This window comes from Scaptodrosophila lebanonensis, unplaced genomic scaffold (genome assembly GCF_003285725.1).
Source record: "Scaptodrosophila lebanonensis strain 11010-0011.00,11010-0021.00 unplaced genomic scaffold, SlebRS2 tig00000053-arrow-pilon, whole genome shotgun sequence".
Taxonomy (NCBI): domain Eukaryota; kingdom Metazoa; phylum Arthropoda; class Insecta; order Diptera; family Drosophilidae; genus Scaptodrosophila; species Scaptodrosophila lebanonensis.
In genome coordinates, this window is record NW_022060548.1 from 2,382,449 (window position 1) to 2,404,776 (window position 22,328).

At 39.4% G+C, this 22,328-nt stretch overlaps 1 protein-coding gene across 4 annotated transcripts in view; it reads right to left on the reverse strand.

Moving 5' to 3' along the window:
* Positions 1–4,286: 4,286 nt before the first annotated feature.
* Positions 4,287–22,328, reverse strand: part of LOC115624368 (afadin) — a 73,252-nt gene continuing 55,210 nt past the window's right edge. For 2 of the 4 annotated variants that reach the window (XM_030519028.1, XM_030519031.1), the window contains 11 exons: positions 21,976–22,226; positions 21,204–21,413; positions 19,114–19,579; positions 18,472–18,996; positions 18,155–18,402; positions 17,809–17,927; positions 11,952–12,215; positions 11,613–11,817; positions 6,030–8,310; positions 5,818–5,942; positions 4,289–5,746 (listed from right to left, as the gene is read on the reverse strand). In XM_030519028.1, the coding sequence (XP_030374888.1) occupies positions 5,554–5,746; positions 5,818–5,942; positions 6,030–8,310; positions 11,613–11,817; positions 11,952–12,215; positions 17,809–17,927; positions 18,155–18,402; positions 18,472–18,996; positions 19,114–19,579; positions 21,204–21,413; positions 21,976–22,226 (4,887 nt within the window). In that variant the 3' untranslated portion in view covers positions 4,289–5,553. Of the gene's footprint in view, positions 5,747–5,817; positions 5,943–6,029; positions 8,311–11,612; positions 11,818–11,951; positions 12,216–17,808; positions 17,928–18,154; positions 18,403–18,471; positions 18,997–19,113; positions 19,580–21,203; positions 21,414–21,975; positions 22,227–22,328 lie in introns of all 4 variants that reach the window. The other 2 variants (XM_030519029.1, XM_030519030.1) reach the window with 2 other exon arrangements.

Below are 22,328 nucleotides of genomic sequence, written 5' to 3' on the forward strand. Positions count from 1 at the left end.
TTCATTTTTGAATTTTTATACAAGTGTTTGGTCTGTTGTTGGAATTGTGTTTTGCAATATAAAACCGCTTTTAATTATTTAATAACCTTTACGCTTTATAGCAGAGATACAAAATGCAAAATCCGCCTCTAATTGTTTACCTTAGCTCATTAGCTGCAGCACGGACACTAAAGGAGCAACTGCTGCTTGTTCTTCGGCTCAAGTTTTTCCATCAAATTAAGCCATTTTACCAGACCACAAGCATAATTCAAAAGAAAAACCCCAACCGTGAGCGTTGAAAAACCGCAAGAAAAACTTTTTTCATTGTGGCAACATTTAAACCGTCTTTTGTCGTCGTGTGCGCTTTGTTTTGTCTCGTTTGTCATGTTTGCCTTTCGGTTTTCCTTTCTCTTCATATATTTTTTTTGTTGTTTTATGACACGCCAACTATAATTTTCCACGATTTTCTTGATTGCCCGCGCGCTTTACGGCGCTCAACGTTCGCTCATTTATCATCACGCTGACCAAACCGAGTCATGGCCGTAAGTTTATAGGCAACTTTGAATTTCTTTCAACTTCATGCCTGGCCACAGGAGTCACTTCTAGAGATGTGCTTAAAGGTAACATAAAATTGATAGTGAAGGAATCGAACACGTGTAAATTGCAACAAAAAGGGTACAGCGGAAATAATAATTAATAATTAATATTCATATTATAATTTTCTAGATTGTGAATAGCACGAAAATTTTAGGAATTTTGTCCTGCACGTACTATACATATAAATATGTTCAATATTTCTTCTTCATAATTCTAGTATTTTGATTTTCTAGATTTTTCAAATTAAAACTAATTCAGGTGCAATCTAGCGTGCTTGATGACATGCAACATTTCTGTACCACAAAATGGCTGCCTGATCCTTACAGCGCATTCGCAAATGTAAACAAAACACATTTCAAATGTAAGCAAAAACTAGCTGGGTACATAGTCCTAACGGCACGTTCTAAATTGTAAACTAGCTGTACTTCTCAATTACACATGTAAATAAATAAATACAATACAAGTACAAGCACAGAAAAGTGTGAAAAACCCAGGAGTCTGCTCGGACTTCTATTAAATATATTAATTTAGAGAGAAGGAGTCTCTATCTGTACTATCTGAACTTTACAAATGGGTACAAATGGCTAGATGTATATTATTCTTTAAAATGAAAGATGTACATAAAAGTATATCACCTCCTTGCATCGAATAAGTTGTACAGATCCTATCCTTCCTTTCTATAGTACTTATAGCTTTCAACTGCACTTACACATTTTGAAAAATATACAAATAGTTCAGATAAATAGATAGATAGATAGCTAAAAAAAACTTGTTACCAATTTATGGAGTATTGCTCCATGCATACAAAAGAAACAATTTTGTACATATGCATACTAATACATGCATTCTAATACTAATAACACCACAATTATTTTATTACTATATGTCTTTAATATTCATTTGTGATCACGCACACATCTCTAGTTGCTTCATTTTCTACACACACACACCTTGGCAATACGCTTTTCATTTCTCCGCCAGCCACTCAACAGACAATTTACAGTTGCATCGTAGGCTGCTGGTTGCTGGCTGCTGCCAGTCCTGAAAGTCGTCCTGCATGTCGTCCTGCAAGTTTTCCTCGCGCCGCCTAATCACTTTTTGATTTATTTGCGCTTCCACCATGTCGTCGAAAGTTTTTGCGAGCTGCCTTTTGTTGCTTGCTGTGCTGCCCAGCTTTATATTGACTGGCAAGGCGGGCAACCTTGGAGAGTTGAAGAGCGAGTTGAGAACATGGCTTTGGGCAGATTAGTTATGAGACTTTGTTGCCCTTTTTGAGCTCTGAGTTGGGCTGAAAAGATTGAAAAAAGAAATGCATAAACGCCTATTCGATGCTTAAAGAATTTTCTACTCGTATCGCTCACTTTTCATTCACATGGTTCTGAGTTCTGAGTGGCAAACAAAAGAAACTTTTCAAATAGACGACCCCTATCCACTATCTGTCTATCTATCTTACTATATTCGTGCAGTTTTTTGACAATTTTTGGCGTTTTCCAGGTACGATGGTGGTCAGCCACAGGCATTTTCTTGTTTCAAAAATAAACAATGTTGCCGCTTTCTTGCCATTTGGCCAACAATTTTTAATGGGTGGCCAACAATGCCAAGCATTCCCATTCACTTTAAAAGCGATCCCAACCAACTTTTGCCATAGTTGTTGTTGTTGTTACTGCTGCTGTTGTAATCAACAGGCAATTTGCGTTGTTGGCACTAAACAAGCGGCGACTGGCAACCGGGAAAGTGGACGCTGTACTACCCAACGTTTAAAGTTTTCCGCTTCACTTTTTAAATTGCATTGTGGGTGAGATGGTGTGTGGATGTGCGGGTGTGTGTGTGTGTGGAAAAAAAGCAACTTGGTCTGTAACTTTTTCCCCGTTCAAATGAAAGGAACTGCGCATGAAGTGTGCCCTTCTATAGGGCGCATAAATTAACAACAACAACTTTTAAGTGCATGTAAAGTTGTTGACTTATTAAATCTGTTTATAATACTAATAATAATAGGCATACGCGTTTTTTACAGGAAACGAAAGCATTTATTCTGTATTTATATGAAGTTCGCATTTTCACTGCTATCATTAAGTTATTAACTCTATCGGCGCTCTCCCATCTTGGCCGCCTTTAGCATGCAGCTTTGTGGATTACACAATGTTGCCTTTCGCATGACTGCCTCTTACCTGCCTCATAAAATATTCATTTAGGTAGGTCGCTTTATGCACCTGTTGCTCCATGGGAACAGTTCACAAAGCGTCCACCCGACACCCCTTCGAAATGCACATGGCAACTGCGCATGACTGTTCCTAGGAATTTCAAATTTTGTTGGCGCCAATCTGCACAACTGTTCTCAGCAAACAGCTGAGCTACTCGTCGTTAACTATCTGGCGAGTACAGGCAACTAAAACATACGCAAACAGTTTGAGAGATTCTGAAAACGGAATTTTTTAAACAATTTGGTTTTGTTTATTCATTTCTACATATTTATATTAAAAGTAGAGTTATATGAAAACTTTTGGAAAATAAAAATATAGTAATTTTTTTTTTTTAATTTAATTTGTGTTAATATTTTTGATTTCTTCATCTATAATACGTTTTTATTAAATCTTATGACGTCTCTGATTAAGCATTTAAATGTATTTTTATCTTAAATTGTTTTATTATTTTATATTAATTTAATTTCTGTTAATATTTTTGATTTCTTCATCTATATTTCGTTTTTTATTAGGTTTTATAACGTCTCTGATTACTCTATGATATGAATCAGGGCACACCTTACCGAATCAGATTCGTTATTAAATATTATTCTAATTTTTATAGTCATTTTATACCCTGTTTACTCTTTAAATTAATTTAATTTTTTAATAGATTCAAATATTTTGATTACATTTGATTTTTGTTAAAATAAGTATCAAATTGAAATTCACCAAAGAAACCAAAAATATAAAAAAAAAAAATTAAAATAAATATAATAATGTCGTAATATGTGTATACACTTAGGATGAGTAAGAAATATTAGCAACAAATATTTTTAAAGTCTGTTTTATTACTCAAAGACAATATGTGACCAATTGTTTGAAGTATCTTTATTCAGTCTTATAAGTACAGACCCCGTCATTAATGTTGCTAATATGTTATTAATAAAAAATAATATAATATAATATAAAACTAATTTTGAGTCTTTAAATATTTGAACAAGCAATTCAATTCTTGTTGAATAGTCATTCAAATTTAAACTCAGCCAGCAGTCCTAAAATGTGATTTTCAATAAGTTCTAAATAAAGTATAATTTTAGAAAATTTCCTGCCGTAAATATTTTCTACCATTTCGATTGCAATTCGCACTTAAAAAATATTATGATTGCTTTAATTAAAAAAACTTACCACAGGCTTTCACCCGCCCACTTCATTAAAATTCAATTCTTTACATAATTAACTTTTTATTTTGCATAAATATGCACAATTTGTTGTTGTATTTTTGCTTGATATATTAATTGTAATAAATTTAAAACTAAACGCACGTTAACTTTAACTAAAAAGCATATCTTATTATTGAATTTTAAACAGTTAATCATAATGTTTGCTTTCTTCTGCTTCTTTCGAACGCGTGCTCATAATTTCAATTTTTATACACAATTTCCATATTTTTTATAGTTTTAATTGTTAGTAAATTATTAAAAATAGGTATTTGTTTATTATGCACTGATTGTTTAGAAAATATATGTGATTTATATAACTATCATATGTGTTATTCGTTTTTGCAATTATTATAAAAAATTGCAATATTTGAAATACTTGGAATGCACAAAAAATAATTTGCTGAATTAATTTAATTTTCTTTTGTTTCGTCTTCCGTTTAATTGCATTGCAAAAACCGTTTTAGAAAATAGCGACAATAATAACGGACATAAAGAAGTCGTCATATATAATTATATACATATAGGCGTATATAGTATATACTTAGTTTTGTTTAAAGCCATTAGGTTCGTGTGTAGTGAAATCCTATTTGATTTAAATTGGTACGCGTTTCGTTTCGTTTTTGCTCATTAAGGCAATAATTTGCTTGTTCATATTCTTGCTTTTAAAAGGTGTAATAAAACGTTTCAATTAAAAATATATATATATGTATATTTATATAATATATGCGTTTGTGGGGTAACTTCGTTCTCTTTCTTGTTTCCACTTTTATGTGTAAATATAAATGTTACTTTTTAATAATTGAATAATTGGACCATTTGTTTTGTGGCGTGGCTTAAGAGCTACGCGTATGTAAATATGTATAGACTATATATAAACCATATGTTATGTATTTGCTCCACACAATTCCCAGGTATTTAATATATATGTATGTTTCAGTGCGATAACCGAAAAACTACTACAAAACGTACAGATCTAAACTAATGCACATCATTTTTACATGTTTACCAATACTACAATGCAATTGTTGCAACACTTTTCAGTTAATTATTCGATACGTCTTCAACTATACATTTATATATATGCATATAGTTTGTATATGTAAATATTTATTTCATTTATTTCATTTATTTTGAAAAGTCATGCGGACTTTCGTTGCCACGTTGCGAAGCATTTTTTGTTTATGTTTTTTAATCATATGCGTAAAATAATGTATATTTTTGTTTGCTTTTTGAACTTCTAATTACTAATACACTACATTCTTGCTCATCAATAATTGATTTTAGTTAACGTTTTGTGGTTGGTTCCATTTTTTGTTGTTTTTGTTGTTGCTATTGTTGTTAAACATTCATCAACTACTATAGAGGGCGACATACAAGTACATAACTATGGATTGGTTATTGCCTTGCTTAGCAAATTCGTTCAGTTTTTGTGTTTTTGTTTTTTGTATATATAACTCTTTCTATATCTTATATAGCGCTATTTAACAAACAAACTTGGCCCCAAATATACTGAGTACATAAGTGTGTGTATGTGTGTATGTACATCTCATATAATGTCTATTGCTATCTGTTTCTCAGTGCACCGCATCAATGTCACGTTGCGCTCGCGATATTTTGAGTTTGTCCTTGGGCGTATGATCGTCACCCGATTCGAGGGCAAACATCTTCATTTTCTCCTTAAACGACAGCTTTTCGGGTACCGCATCGCTGGCGCGTTGTTGTTGTTGTTGCTGCTGCTTCTCGGCCAAGCGACGTTGGCGTGGATCTCTGTGCAAAATTAATGAGAAGAGTTCTTATTAATACTATAATTATAATTAGTCAATAATATTGTGACTCACCGGTAAACCTCTTGGGCGCCGATAACACCAGGCGTCGACTGTACACTGGTGGTATTCCAGAGCGCGGCATCGGGCGTGGCGGGCATGGAGGGCAGCATTGAGGCATCAATGTTGTGGGGCAAGTACTGCAAGAAAAATATACATTTAGTTTTCCAGTTTTCCAAAAGATATAGTATTTTCGTTAATTAGTTATATCTTGCTTATTAACTTACTCCTAAATCCTCGCGTATGGTATCTAAATCTTGATGCTCCAATGCTCCATAATTGTCGAGCAGGGAGGGTGAGTATTGTTGGAGTTGATGTTGTTGTTGTGGGCTGCCCATGCCAACAAAATTGTTGTCCTCATCGTGGAAAGAGACGCGTTTGTTGTCACGCAGCAGAAGGGGCGTGCCGCCGCCTCCACCACTTGCCGTCACATAGGCGGCATTCAATTCCATTGCGCTCAATGGAGAGGCTTGCATGCTGTTGTTATTGTTGAGACTACCACTTATAGTGTTGTTATTGTTGTTGTTGTGTTGGCTGTGCAGCGTTGACTTCTTAATCTCCACAGCCGCTGCCTGATTGCTGGTCGCCGTCTTAAGCAGACCCATGGCGGAGCTTACGGAGCTTAGACCGGAGCCGCTGCCGCGCAATTTTTGTTGTGACATTATCAGATAAGAGCTATTGCGTTCTGGTGGCGGCGGTGGTGGCACTGTATCGAGTGGTTCACTCTGATTGTTGTTGTTGTTGTTGCTAATCTGGGTTTTCTCTAGCGTTAGCTGTGTCAGATCCTTAGCAAGACTGGATATGGGATGTTCGGTTTGCAAGTGTCGCTCATCAGCAAAGCTCGCAGATTTTTGTGACTTGGATGGTGAGGAGGGGGCCACGCCTCCGGAACCGCCCTCCGAATAACGATTGTTCTTGAGTATGCTCTTGGGTTGTTGGGTGTTGCTGCTGTTGCTGACCACCACAGGCGGCGCCGTTGCCGAGCTGGGCGGTTGAGTAGCCGCAGTTATTGTCAAATCGCTGGTGGCATTATCTGTAACGCTGCTGCCCACGGTGGTTGGCCCAACGCCACCAACATTGTCCAGCACGGAGGCAATTTTGATTTCGGTTTGTCGGAAATTCGTAATGGGCGTTTGTATGGCACTCGCTTGACTGGCCAACCGAAACACTTCCTGCACATTATCCTTGTCGTATGGGGTCTCGCTCTCGTCCTCCTGCTCCTCCAGTTCTTGGGCCCGACGCTCAAAGTCACGCTCGAGTATGAGCGTCTTCAGCTGCTCCTCCTGCTGTGTGCTGCGCGCCATTATGGACGAGAGCTCTCCAATTTGTTGCTCCCGCCATTGCCTGATGTGCTCGCGGCGCATCTCCAGGTCTTTTTCGCGCTCTTCACGCTCCCACGGATTGCTGCCATGCTGATAGCTTTTGTGCTGTTGCTGTTGTTGTTGCTGCTGTGACGGCACATAGCTGCCCTTGGGTGGATCCAGAGTGCTGGCGACATAATTCATGCCCGGCACCAATTGCTGAGTGGCTTTATACAAAGGATGTGTGGCTGTGGGCGGTAGTGGTGGCTTGTCTTCGCCCATTTGTGCGCCACTGGCATGCAAATAGTTCGTCTGTTGCTGCAGCAATTGTTGCTGTTGTTGTTGTTGATGCAACAGTTGTTGTTGCAGTCGCTGCTGCTGCTGTTGTTGTTGCTGTTGCTGCTGCTGCTGCTGAGGCTTGGGTGCTGTGCTGGGTGGTCCCAAATTTTGCTTACTGGGTGATTGCAAGCTGCCTAGAGGTTTCGGTGGCAAGGCTATGAAATTTGTTTGACCCGGCGAATGCTGTTGTTGCAAGTCTGCTGCATACATGGCACGCAGCGCTGGCGAATGTTGCGGATAGTCTAGAGTACCATTTTGATACGAATAATCTGCAGCTGCCACATTCTGCATACTCTGGCTAACGTTCAGTTGCATTGAATGTTGCTGCTGTTGTTGTTGTTGCTGCTGCTGCTGCTGTTGTTGTTGTTGTTGCTGCTGCTGATACATGTTGCTGATGTTGGGCATTGAAGGCGCCATCATTTGTTGCATGCGCAATGAATGTTGATTCTGCATGTCGCGTTGGAAATTCTGTTGACTTTTGGCGCGATTACCGAGCGATAGAGTTGCCGCATGTTGTGCTGCAAGTTGTTGTTGTTGCTGCTGTTGCTGTTGCAAGCCATTTAGATTACTGCTGCTGGCACTGATGCTTGGCGCAAATTGCTGCAATGGATGTGTCTGTTGCAAGTGCTGCTGTTGTTGCTGCTGAGTGCTTTGTTGGCTGTGATAATAGGCAGAAACAGGTCGACTGGGTGTTAGATTAGAGCTCAGTGCTTGCGCCTGCTGTTGCAGATGCTGCTGGTAAGGTGGTTGTTGTTGCTGTTGTTGCTGCTGGTTTAAGCCATTTGCTGCTACAAAACTGGCGTTTGGTGCGCCGTGCGGGGAATTGCCATTGTACGCGCTCATTCCGGTATGTGACGACATGGGGGGCCTGCAAAGGAGAGATGAAAGCAATTAGTCCAACATTTCTGAGAATAGTGTTGTAGTCAAATGGAATTACTATTCTGGTTGTAAAACCATTTATAACTTTTTTTTAAACAGTTCGGTAATAAATATTAGGGCTTTACACGTTCACAGAAATGACGAAATCGATCAGTGATGGAGATGTGTTTTGCGTAACACTTTGCAGTTTTCGGTGAAAAAATATTAATGAATAGCGGAAACGAAATTTCCAAACGGCTAAGAATTAAAAAACGTTTAGAAACTTTTTGAAATCCATATGAAACAAGCTATAAAAGCTTTCACATCCCGTATTTTTAAAGGGGAATTATAAAATAAAACCCAATATATTGACCGTTGCTTTACTTTTTAGATGATTTATGCCCACATTTGGAATCAGTATTAATAAACTCATAGGTTGAAATCAGTGTTCAGTAACTCATAAGGTTCTGTTGGTCTGGATAGTAAAATGAATTCATGGGATTATATTTTCAATCATCGATTACCTAAAATTAAGGCCTTTGGAATTATTCAAGGCACAAATTTCATTATGTTGAATTGAACAGCGAAGAGATATCTGATATCCTGATGAATAGTTGATTCCTTAAGAAAACTTATGGATTTATTATTTAGAAGCGAAATATTTATCTTTCTATAATTGTTTAGCCACATTAGGGTTCTTAGAGAAAAGCTGTATAGTTTTAATAAAAGATAAATCAATGTTCAGTGGAACATTATTAACGAAAAATGATAGGAATTAGCCCTATTTTCATACCTGGTTCGAAAAGGTAAATTCTAGATATATAAATCGGTTAAGATCAAAATGTTCACATTTCATAAACAAGCGTTCCCCTATTCCATTTTAAAACCTAACACAATGAAATTATTAAATTTATTAAAAGTCTCTTAATTGCATTAAATTTATAATTGCGAGCGCATCTCTAACGAAAACTGAGATTCACAATACGTACAAAATGTATAAAAATTGAATGAGGTGCCTAAATTAGCTCCAAAGAGTGAAGTGATTTCCGGCACATCTCTGTTATGATTTGGTCGAGGTACTGTTGTTGATTTTGTGACGACCAGCAGCAAACATTTGTTATTGCCACAAATTACAGAGAGGCCAGTGGCAAGTGCCATGTGAGTGACTTTGTGTGTGTGTGTGCCTTTATGAAATGAAGCAAAACTGCAGGTGCGTGTGAAGCAACAACAACATTAACAGGAACTACAACACACTAATTACTCACGTACATTTGCCATTTCTAACAGTTGATATTCGCTTTTAATGGGTATGAAACCATAAAGCAATTTCTTTAAACGTAATGTTATCCTAGAAGTACACACACAGGAATCGTTAATTTAAAACACCAAATCTTTGCACACCCCATACACATACACACACACACACACAAACACACATACAACCACACATGACATATATTGAGGTGTTGGTCACGGCAACTTGTTATGAATTGACGTGAATTATTAATTGGTTTGCGGTTTCGGTTGAGCGTCACAGTTGCGTATTGTGTGTGGTTTCTGCGCTCGCGCCAAATGGGTGGACATTGGGAGGCTTATACATATACAAGTATGCAGGCGCACATATACGTGTACATATTTACATCTGTATATTAAATAGGCGTAGCATTGGGACACTTAAGTGGATAGCGGTAGGTGACATTTATTGCTTGATTGCTTCTGTTAACTAGTTATATTAACTGTGAATTCATTTTGTTAAACGATCGATAAACTCATGCAGCAGATTGCCAAATTCGAATTGAAGCTTGAGCTATTAACGAATGTAATTAACTGAGTCATAATATAAATAGTCCTGAATCAAATACCAGGGTACATTTCTGAACAATTTGTACATTTATCGTTTATGAAAAACATTATCGCTATTTTGTGAAATGTGAACAATTTAATTGCTGCACAAATAATTAAGTAAACAGGATTTGTTTTAAATATATATATGACAGGCAGATGGATAGAGCCGAGGTGTCGCAATCAATAGGTTTGTGCTAGCGTTAATATATATAAAATTTAGTAAAATAGTTCAAAATTCAATAATTGTTAGCGCTAAAGCGACGGCTGAATGGTTTCAGAAAGTTTGTACAACCATTTTGAAGGACATGCTTTTCGACAGTCTGAAACACTCGTTCAAAATGCTTCCTTAACATGCAAAACGTGGCATTTAGACTGAAGGATATTAGTTTGAAAAAAATAAAAGCATTTTCTTTGTTGTAAATAATCAAAATTTAAAAAATGAGACTTATTAAAAATTCTATACAATTCTATACTCTTAATCAAATTTATACAAATAAATTCCAAATTTATTCCATTTATCAAAAAACTCTTATAAAAAATAAAATTATTCTAATTTAATTTCTCCAACAAATCTTTGCCACATAGTTATTTTTCAACAATTTTGAATCAAGCTTTATCAGAGGTAGCTAACTACAGAAAAAATTGATTTAATGAGCACTTAGATTTTACAAAAATTGAAATCCATTTCGTACATAATATTGAAAGAATATCCGAATTTTTGTCTATAAAAAACTTTCATAATAATAATAAAACAAAGAAATTAGCTGAGTTTTTTGTGAAGTTGAAAAAATATAAATAAATAAACAAACAAACGGCATTTTAAATATAATGTCAACAAACTTACAAAATTAAAATCTTTTAGCCAGCTTCAGAAGCATGTCTAATTGAAAATAAATAATAATAGTGAGTAGAGAGCAAGTGAGAATATATATTTGAAAGAAAATAAATGGAGTCCATTGGAAACTTTCGTGAAATCATGTTCAAGCTATTAAGCTTTAAAATTGGAATTTTATAAATGCTTTTCACTTTTAAAAAACTCACAAAAAAAACTTTGGTTGAGAAGATTTTTTGCATTCAATAATTGTTGCCCAACCAGTTGGCGAGGAATTCCATTTCGCTCCTATCTCTTTAAATTTGTCGAAGCCAGCGCAACTGTGCTTTTACAGTTGCTTATAAGTACATATGTATATGTACTATGTATATATTTTATATGAGTGTGCGTATGCCTTGTCCTCAATTGTCGTATTGACAGAAGCCACAACACAAAACTTGTGCAATATGTTCGCGGTTTTATTTCGAATTTCATACTGAATGGCATATTGGATGGACAACCCCCGTTCCCATTCCTCCGCCAAACGAATGAATGCGGAAAAAAGCATTGAAACAATCTAGCCCGAAACGAAAACAAAACCAATCGAATACAAAACCATCTAACCCACGTCGAATTTGGTTCAAAATGTTACATACCTTTCGCTTAAAATTGGTTGACTTTGATTTTGTGCCCGATACACGCTCAGATTCTGATAGAAGCCCTGTTCGTTGCCATTGTTGCTGCTGCTGTTGTTGTTATTGTTGTTGTTGGCCAGATGACCAACACCGCCATTGGGTTGACCAGGGATGGTGGTATTGTTATGCAAACTGTGCGTGCTGCGTGATTTGGAATTGGTCAGAGCTGCAGAATATCGAGAGAGGGAAACGAATTGTAGAATCGATTAAAAATATGGGATTTCCTTTTTGTTTCTTATTTTTTGTTTTAGGTTTTGGATCGATTAAGGATTGTGCTGTGGCTGTGGCTAAAGGACTTACATATAGTACCAGATCCGGTGTGATGATGCAAGGCCGGCACCGACTTACTGTTCTGTAAATGTGCAGCTAATGGATTGCTACTGTTGTTGTTGCTGTTGATGTTGTTATTGCTGAGATTTAGGTGCTGATTGAGGCTGTGACTGTGACTGTTATGGCTTTGGGCAATGAGTGGACCACTCTGGGCCCCACTCAGGGATTTGTTTCCGACATCAGGGTTGCCAACACCCATGCGCGTTAAATCGCGTTCGGACATGCGGCGATTACCTGAACATTTCGACCAATATTCCATTCCATTAATGCATTGTGGGAGTGTGCAGTTTGGGGATTATTGTGATTGTTGGGGAGTTGATAGGCGCGGGAAAGAGAAGAGAGGTATTTGCTTCAGTAAAATGAACGTTAAATGACAATGTTTATATAACTACTTGCTACTTATAAAGTATGGGTGTATAATCCATTTTAATTCATTATGCATATATTAATTAATAAGTGCTATAAATACATAAATATGTACATGAAAAATCAAAAGAAAAAAATAATCGCCAACGCATTACTGCCTTTATACAAATTATTATAACAGGCAAATGCGAACCAAGCAAAGCACGCTTTACTACATTTATTAAAAATACATTAAATCAGAAAATACGATAATGTTACTGTTGAAACAACAACAATAATAATAATAATAATAGGGTCAATAAAAACCATTTGCATTTGCATTTTGTGCACTTGTGTGTGACAGCATTAATAAAAATAGAAAGCAAATAGAATGTTAGGGCCGACTCGTTTATACCCTGCAACTGATTGCTCTTTAAGGCATCAATCGGTTCTATGGCAGCTATATGATATATCGACTTAAATTTAATGAAACTTCAGAATATGGGAAGGCACTTATAAGCAGCAAATTTTGTAACAATGTCGTACCAAGAAATCAAGTCGCTTCACTAAAATTGATTTTTTTCACCGGATATATAAAATAATGGGGTTGTTTATGGTTTGCCATAAACTTGCTATGCGTATGAATTTAACAAGTCTACACGCAAAGTTTGGTGTACACAGCTGTACTGACTCCAAAGTTTCCGATGTTCATACAGTCGAACATAGGATCAACTGAATGGACATAAGGTCAAACAAAGGATCATATACATACATAAGTATATACCTATAACATCGGTGTCCTGATAGATAGAGTAATGGCTCTCGCCCTTGAATTACAGAGTATAAAAACAACAACAAAAAAGAGGTCAAGGTTTGTAGGCGTTAAAATAAAATTAAAAATGTATAGACATATCGATAAATTTTTTCATTAAACGATAATTGCATAAAACGACAAAAACGGTAACAACGTAAATTTGCGAAAATGGAAAAAATAATATGAACTGCAAACAATTTCGACAGCTTTAATCAGGTTGAACATTTTAAAGTGAAAAGGTCAATTGTTTCCTCGAACTGACAATAAATGGCGGATATTGAGAAATTGACTTAATCATGGACACATTTCTCAATCATTGAATTAAATAGTGTCATTGAGCATCTCGAATTCAATTATTAACAAGAGAGAACGATACAGTCGAGCAAACCCGACATTGTAATACCCTGTACCCAGGTAAACTTCCGTCACTGAGTTATATGCGTCCATAGCAGCAGCAAAAAGAGGAAGAAGAGCGAACTTGTTTGCTGAAGTTTGGGGTTGTTGTACTGGCGAGAATTTGTTTTGCTAATAACTTTTCTTAGAATTGACCGAATTGAATTTTGAACAACAGTAGACAATTATATATAAATTATGTGTGCAAAGTTTGGTTTAGGTAGCATTTGAAATGTGGACGCTATTGACGAAATTCTGTAGGGAAAATTAAAAGAAATAAAATAAACTCGTCCTTTCTCGGACCTAGGAGAATCTGGATGCCAACTTTGATTATTCTAGCATTTATAGTTTCTGAGATCCTTGCGTTCACCCAGACGGACGGACGGACAGACATGTCTAGATCGATTTCTCTCGTCATGCTGATTCAGAATATATATACTTTATGGGGTCGGAGATGCTTCCTTCTGCATGTTACATACTTTGCACAAACCTAATATACCCTTTTTACCCTACGGGTACAGGGTATAAAAATGGTTTACGTAAGTCTTCCGGCTCACTTAAAGCCTTTGTCTTCCTACTACTAAATCTAAGCCAAAATAATCGCTGAAGCTACAGGTTTTAGAGAAAATTTTTAATTCAGATGCTTGCGAAGATTTATAATTATAACATTTGAAATTGTTAAGATCTAAATAATATTAACAATAACAAGAATCGAAGAAAAACGGGTGTGAATTTAAATTTGGGTATTCTGCTTAAATAAAGAGAGAAATAATTAAAAAAAAAAAAACACAAAGGTTGGGGGGTAACCATGGCACAGTTTTCGATGTTATTAAACTATAGTACTTCGTACAAAAATTAAAGTAGGTATAGTATGTATAGTATAGTATGATCAAAGAATTGAAGTTATAAATAAACCAACTCGGGAATTTGTTTAATGACAATTACAAGAATGCCACTAGAGTATTACGCCTTCTATACCGACCATGTAGACACTAAACAATGTTCATTTCAGACAACTTCAGAACAGTGTAATGAATATCTACGCCATTGTTTATTTTGAAAAACTGTTTTCGAAGGGGAATCAAATCGTGCTGTTGCTTATAAAGACTTTCAAAGGAATTATCATTGTAATAAGCAGTTTTTGAAAACTAATTAAAACGCACTACAGAAATGGGCAAAGAGCTATTGTAAGTAGTTTGGTGAAATAAAGGCTTTAGTTAACTCAATAAAAATGAAACAAAATCTAAGCAATTGAAAAGGCTACAAAATGAAGATGGAGTAGAAGCAGCAACTCTAAAACAGAAGCAATTAAGACGTAAATGACAACAACAAGAACCTCGGTGCCGCGTAATTAGGTTGTCATCTGCACAAAGTGAATTTTGGGCCTGCAGCAGCAACGTCATCTCCATTCTCATCCTCAATCGCATCCTCGTTGTCGTTGTTCACAACATCGTCGTCATCGACATCGACAGGCAACTCAACTGGATGTCCATCAGCAACATCAACACAATGCTCGCACTCTGAACAGTCAGAGGCTGTGGAGGAGCAGGCCTCGGCATCGCTGGAGCTGCAGGAGGCAGTTGCAGCAACAACAGCAACATTATCGTTGCAATGGGGACAATTGTCGCACTTGTTGTTGCTGCTGCCGCCTGTGGCCAGGGTTAGTAAAAGTTTGGCACCGGAGGGTGGCGAAGAAGGCAAATGATGTGAATGATGATGCTGTTGGTGTTGCTTTTGATGGGTCTGTTGACGTGTCTGACGTCTGTGTTGATGCTGTTGACGCTGCTGTTGTGGTACTTCCGTTGCCTGTTGTTGTTGTTGTTGTTGCTGTTGCTTGTGCTGTTTGTTGCGTTTCAGTTGACGCACAGAGTGAGTTTTGCGATTTGTGCACATCACACTGCGACGGCAGGTCAAATGACGCTTCAGTTGTTGTTGTTGTTGATGTTGCTGCTGCTTTGGCAACATTGCTTGACAGCTGTCATAACATTTAAAAGTGGGCAACACATTGTTGTTATTGGTGCTTGTCGCCGTCACGGTGCTCGACAGTTTGCGACAGTGTCCACAGCAAGGACAATCGCAACTTAATTGTTGTTGCACTTGTTGTTTCTCTTCTTGTTTCTGTTGTTGTTGTTGTTGTTGCTGCAAGCTCACATCATAGTCCTTGCCATCGCTACCAAAGAGACTCCACTCCTTGAGCTGCTTTAAAATGTCGCTTTGTTCGCTTTGTGTTAGTTTGGTTGCCTCTTTGGAGGCTTCCTTATAGAGCGAGGAAGTGGATTGTGATTTTGATTTTGTCTGCTGTTTGTTGTTGCAGCCGCCCGTCAGATGGGCAAAGGACTTGTTGGCATTGAAAAAGGCGGCCATTTCACGCACCTTCCCCGAACCCAAGTTGGTGGCAAAATGTTCCGGCGATGGGATCATATGGGATCGGTGTTCTTCAACCAGCAGATCGTCATAGCTGCTGGCGCGTCGTTTCTGTCTGTTGCTTTTAGCTGTTGTGTTGTTGTTGTTGCTGTTGTTTGTTTTTGTTGTTGTTAATGCTTTGGTCTTGGTCGTGGTGGTGGTGGTTGTGGTGCTGTTCTTGGTGGTGCTGGCACAATATTTATTGCTAGTATGTACAGTTAGTGAGGAGGAACTTTCGATTTCATAGAGATTAGGAACTTTGATAGTAACAACAGTATTGGCGGTTGTGGGCGCGGGCGGTAATGGCGGCGGCGTAACGGTAAAAGCAACGGAACTTGGCGTATTTACATGTATCGCTGACCTTTTGGGTGTGCGCGACGAGCTCCCAACCACACTGCCCGATGTCGAACGCTGTGTGTTGAGCTCACGACGCTGCTGCTGTTGCGGTTGTTGCTGCTGTCGCAGTAACGGCATGCGCTCTATGGACTCGCTCGAGGAGCGCTGACTATTCGAGCCGGAGCCGCCGGAATTATAGCCGCTTGCGGAGCAGTTTGTAGCCCGTTTGGAATTCAGTTCACGGCGTATTTTTTGTATTAGTGGCATGCGTTCGCGCTCCTGGCGCGAGTCTAGCAAAGATTCCGTTGAGGAACCACCGCCGGCACTGCAGAATTTACTGATCGCATCATGGGTATGATATTTTCGATCAATGCTGGGCGCACGTGTCTCCTGCTCCTCCGACGATTTCGATTGTTCCAAGTCAAAGCTGACGGTCTTGCGATAGCCAGCTACTGGAGTGCGTTTGCTACTGCAGCCGGAGCTAGTTGTTGGGGTGGTGGTGGTGTAGGAGCTAGCCATGATGCCAGCTCTTAGCTTGGGCAACGGCTCCTCGCATTTGGCCATGCTGGGCGGTACGTAGACACGTTGTTGTTGCTCCTCCTCCTCCGTGGGTGAACCGTCATCAATGAAGGGTATTTCATCGGAATCTGCCACCGATGCTATGCCATCCTCATTCAGCGGCTGATGGGCATCACTGTACGCGCTGAAGGCGGTAAAGGATTCTTGGGAGGCACGCTTCAGGGATTCCTCATCGCCAGGCGTTGCAGCGGTCGGAGCCGGTGGATCCATGTACTCTTCAATGTATATGGAAGGGGGCGGTGTGCTGCGCAGTGTCGTGCTATTGGCCCTGCGACGCAAAGGATTAAAAGGCAGAGGAGGCGGCTGTTGCTGTTGATAATAGTTGCTACCACCGGACAAATGCAGATTTTGCTCATTGGATAGGTACAAGCTGCTGGCCGATCTCGCAATGGGTCGCGTGTCACGATACCGCGGATCGATGTGCAATTGATGGCCCATCGCACACAGTTCCTCTTGCAGACAAGAGGCGCTGAGACGACGTACGGGCGGAGAAGCGGCACGCATGCAGGCAAATGATTCGCGACGACTGCGATTTAAGGAATCATCGGAGACGGAGTTATAGTAGCGTTGTTGTTGCAGCTGATACGAGGAGTGACGACGCTGTTGTTGGTAATTGATGGGCAGCTGAGAGACGCTGGGCGGCGCATCTTCGATGGATTCAATTAGCAATATACAAGTGGGCAGCATGTGTTAGATCAAAGAACAGGGAGTAGCAATATGGAGCATGGTAGTAGTTACAATTTTGTTTAGCTGGCACATACTTGGAGCATTTTCTAAAACTGTATGTACGTGTGTGCGGTGTGAGTGTTTGTTTATCTATGTTTGTGTGTGAGATCTTAGAGTACCCAACACCAGCAATGATTTCAAGATCGACTGCTTTGTTGTCTAATTGTGATGAGTGTTTGTATGTATGTGTGTGTGTGTGTCGTGAATTGCCGACCTTTCCACACTACTCACCACGTTGTATGACCGGACTCGGCTGCTGCAGCAACGTGGCTAATCCATGATAGATTGCACCCTGTTTGGCCACTTCTAAACTGACAATGGGGCCAGTACGCACCAAATAATCGGCAGCACTGTAACGAGATCACATTAAATAATCAGTTAATGGAAGAATACTGATAAATTAATTACTTAGCATAAGCTGTATCTTCGATAAATAATACCACTAATTAATGGTAACAGTTTAGAATACATCTATTGAGCTGTCTACTATCTGCTTGTACGCTTGTCAATTTTTCTTACTACCCTAACTTTACTAATTAATAATTAAAGTGTTAGTGGACACATGACCGCTACTCACCGCTCCTGTGTAATGCCAATGAGGCTCTGTCCATCAACGCGCAACAGCTGATCGCCCGCCTGCAAACGCCCATCAGCATCCGCTGCTCCACCAGGCACCACGCTCTTAATATAGATGCCAAGACGCTCCTGTCCCGCACCCTTTGCGGCCACAATGGACAATCCCATGCCATTAGAGTTCTTATGTAATTTGATTAATTGTACCTCGGGCTGCGGTAACTTGTTCGACATGGCGCTCGAGGAGCGTGCCTGAAAGTGCCAATAATAATGGGCTAATTAATAAGGAATCTGAAATAAATGAGTTCGCAAACTACTCACATTAAACTGATGCATATAGACGGTCCAGAGTCCAATGGAAGTGGGCTGTGCGGCCAGTCGGCACATGCCCTGCTGTTGCAACGGATTAAGGAAGTCCACAAGCCCTGTGGGTATGCCACGCACCACATCGCAGCTGAAACCGTCGTCGGGCAGCAGCAGCGCCAAATGCAATTCTGGTGATTCCTCCAGGCGCACTTCACGGCCATCGGCACGTGTCAATTCATCGGCTACCGATTCAGCCATGCGTATCGCCGTGTCCACCAGATTCCGCGGAATTTTCTCTTGCTGCAGCAAGGCACCCATTTGCAGGGAGTTGAGGCGGAAACAGGAGCAGGCCAATTGTTGAATTTCCTCCACCGAGGATTTGGGCGCTTGCAGAAACTGCGCACACTGATTTATCTTGGCCAGGTGGCAGTCGGCTGCCAACTCCAGACCCTGACGCTCAGCCCAAAGTTCCAGCAGCTGCAGACGCTCGGTCATCACCTTGCCCCAATCTGCAGTACACATATGTGAGTTTGCCACGATCTGTTAAGAGAGATAAAGATAGAGAGAGTTGATTATTTTCAAAGCTCTTGAGACTTAGCCTTGTCGTATTGTGTTCTCAGACGGAGCAAAGTGCAACCTTCGTGTAGAGGGGCTCACCGTATTAAAACAGATAACATTGATATAGTGGAACAGCTGGGAGAACAGCTGGATGGTTAGCGCTGCATTGACGCGACAGCGACGCAATAGAGCCATTGCCGAGCCCAATACGGTCAACACTAGTCCCGCCGCTGAATCGTGATCGATGGTCTCGGAGAGGAATTGATTCAAGGTCTGCGACAACTCAAGTCGAAAGCAGTTGACCAGATTGCGAAAGGCGGTCTGTACACTCTCCGCCAACACCTCCTGCGCCTGTACACTGAACGCGCTGATGTGACGATCCGATTTGAGGAAATGCAAAAATTCCGAACTATTCGCCATCCAAAAGGCCAATATGCGCGGATCTGTGTATTGCTCTTGGACCACTGTATAAACGAGATTAGCAACATGATGCAGAAATATGGTTAGCTTGTGAGCGCGCTCCGTGGGCTGCAATTCTGGACGGTAATGAGTGGACGCGCGATATCTGTAAAGTAAGTATTGAAAATCATTGAAGTGAAGTGCTTCTTAATTGTAGTGCAACTAATTGCGCGTCTGTCTGTTGTGGCACCCTCCTGTACGCACGCAAATCAAGCGTGTAATACGAACAGTCCTTACCCTCTCCATTCCTACTCCTTTCCCTTCGCATCTGCTCTATTGATTTTTCCCCATTAAATGTCAAATAGCTTTCGGCCAGCGTGTGCGTGCAAGCGTGTGTCTTCATTTCACTATCATTTCCCGTTTTCACTTTTCCACCGAACCCCAATGAATCGAAACCCTCGCTAAATGTCCCGCTACATTAATATTAATAGCTCACAAATTGGGTCAATCTGGCAGCCAAGATAAATCATCATAATTGATAATGAATTGTTGATATGGATGAGCAGACAAGGGCCGGGGGCCACTGAGCTTCGATTCGTTCTGCTGGTAATGGCGAAATTGCTGCTGGGACTTGGCCATAACCAGGTCTTGGCAACACCAACATCTCTGTTACCGCACTGCACATTGTTTTGTCATGTGCATGTGCGTCAATCCGCTTTATGGTCGCATATATCTTTGCCTGATTTCAGCTGTAGCTTACAGCGTGCCCACTGAGTACTTAATATTGTAAATGAAGTTCTGATTCACTGAGCTTGATGCATTGATTGGAGCACTTGGAGCTGACTGTGATTGCTTCATGTTAAAAATTTTTTACTATTTCTTTTTTATTTCTCATGATGAATGGTGGAAATTGAGGGGCGAAAAAATACTCTTGTTTAAAGTTCAGTGCACATGTAATGGCGGCATTGGAAAATAATTTAATCGACTTTAAGAAAGTACTTAGGACGATTTATTTTTACAACATTTTTCTACAACTCTTAGGTTTTTGTATTAGAATTGCAGATGAAACAGTGGAGAGCTTTAAAGGTCTATTTGTTTCAATGAAATTGGCCGGATTATAGAAATAAGCTGTACGTATCAGTTGTCTGCACTTCTGAAGTCTACACTTTTCGTTGCAACTGAGTGCTCCTGCAACGCTCGATTATGAATTCCTCTTTTGACTTATCTACTGAATATGCCCAATTTATTTAAAACATTTATTACTACAGCATATAGACCACATACACTTTTTACTATTTCTGCAACTTCAGAAGCTTCATCAAATAGAAAAATTTCCTGACACTTATTGACATTAAATATACCTTTTAATCTTGCTTACAAATATAAAATATTAGGCAACATTTCTAAATCGCAAAATGCCTACAAACTTTGTAGTTCCATGAGCCAGACATAACTTTTCTTAGCTCATCGTTTAATGCGTTTAATGCTGCACGGCTTCTCTTTCTAACTTTATTTTGCCCAAGGAAGCACTACAACTTTAAGTTATACAGGGATATAATATCTGTATCGCAAAAGTTTTTTTTGTTAAGTTTAATTGCAAGCAGCGAGCAAGGCAGGTATAGAGATTATAATAAACATTTATGCCATTTAAAGCCAAGCAACAGAGCAGCAGTAAAACACTTAGAAACATCAAAGGCGCAGCCATTAATTAAAACTTAATGCACTCATTCCTCTTACGCATTCCCCCCGCAGTTAGTTCTAAACACTTTTTATACACCTCCCGTACAAACCTGGCACACAAGTAAAGGGAATAGACGGGAGCCAGCTTAAAGTGGGGCACATTGACGTCCAACTCGCTGATGATGTGACGCAAGAACAGCTCTTGATGTGTCTCCGGGAATTCCAGGACTGCTGGCAGAATGGGCTCCTGTCCTTGGCCATCTGCCACTCCTCCTCCGCTGCTGCCGGCCAGTAAACCGGGGCCGGGCATTTTTGCGGATCTGTGCAAAATGTAAATTGAAAATTGCAGGGCACGGGGAGGGGAAAAAAAGTGGAAGTGTTAAGTGAAAAATGTATTTATTAGTTGTGCATAAAATTTCCATAAAACAAATGCAAGGCAAAAGGAACATTGCTATGCAAACATAAAAGTGAATTTTAGCTCAAGTGGAAATATATATGTATTTTGTAAATATTGAAATGGATTTTTAAAAAATGAAAGCCATTGCAAACAAATATGAATAAAATGCAATTTAAAGCGCACACAAAAAATTTCAGAAATGTCGTCAGAAAAAACGCACAAAAAACGGTAAAAATAAATAAAATATGTGTGTGTGTGTGTGGGTGTGTTTGTGAAAATATGTTGGTAAGCACATATTGAAATATACATATGTGAATCGAGTGTAAAGATTGTGTGTATTTGTGTATACATGTTCGTGGTTATAGTGTGTTGTCGCGTTGCCTGTTGAGAGTTTAAATTTTTAAGGTTCTTAAAGCCGCACTCGGCGCTTCGCATCACTTAAAGTTGTTGCAATAAATTAGTCAGGTTTTGAATCAGACACTCACCTGTCTTGACTGTTCGAGCCACTGGATTTCATGCTCGAAATGGATTTGGTTTCATTCTCCAGATTACCTTCAATGCTCTGTCCATCGTAGTTGGAATTCGCCGTTGTCGCCGCTGTCGATGCCGCCGTCTCCTGACCACCATGTTTGCTGTCCACCACATCGCGCAGAGAGTGCAGCGTGTGCTCCGTGGAGTTGTGAAAACCAGCGCTATGACTCGACTGCTGATGCTGCTCGTATTCGCTTTTATGTGTCTGTATGGGTGAGTGATTGAGTGAGTGACCGAGTGAGTGAGTGTGAGGTGAATGCATAATGAGTGCTTTAAAAATTTAAGCCAACCCAAATGCGAATACTTA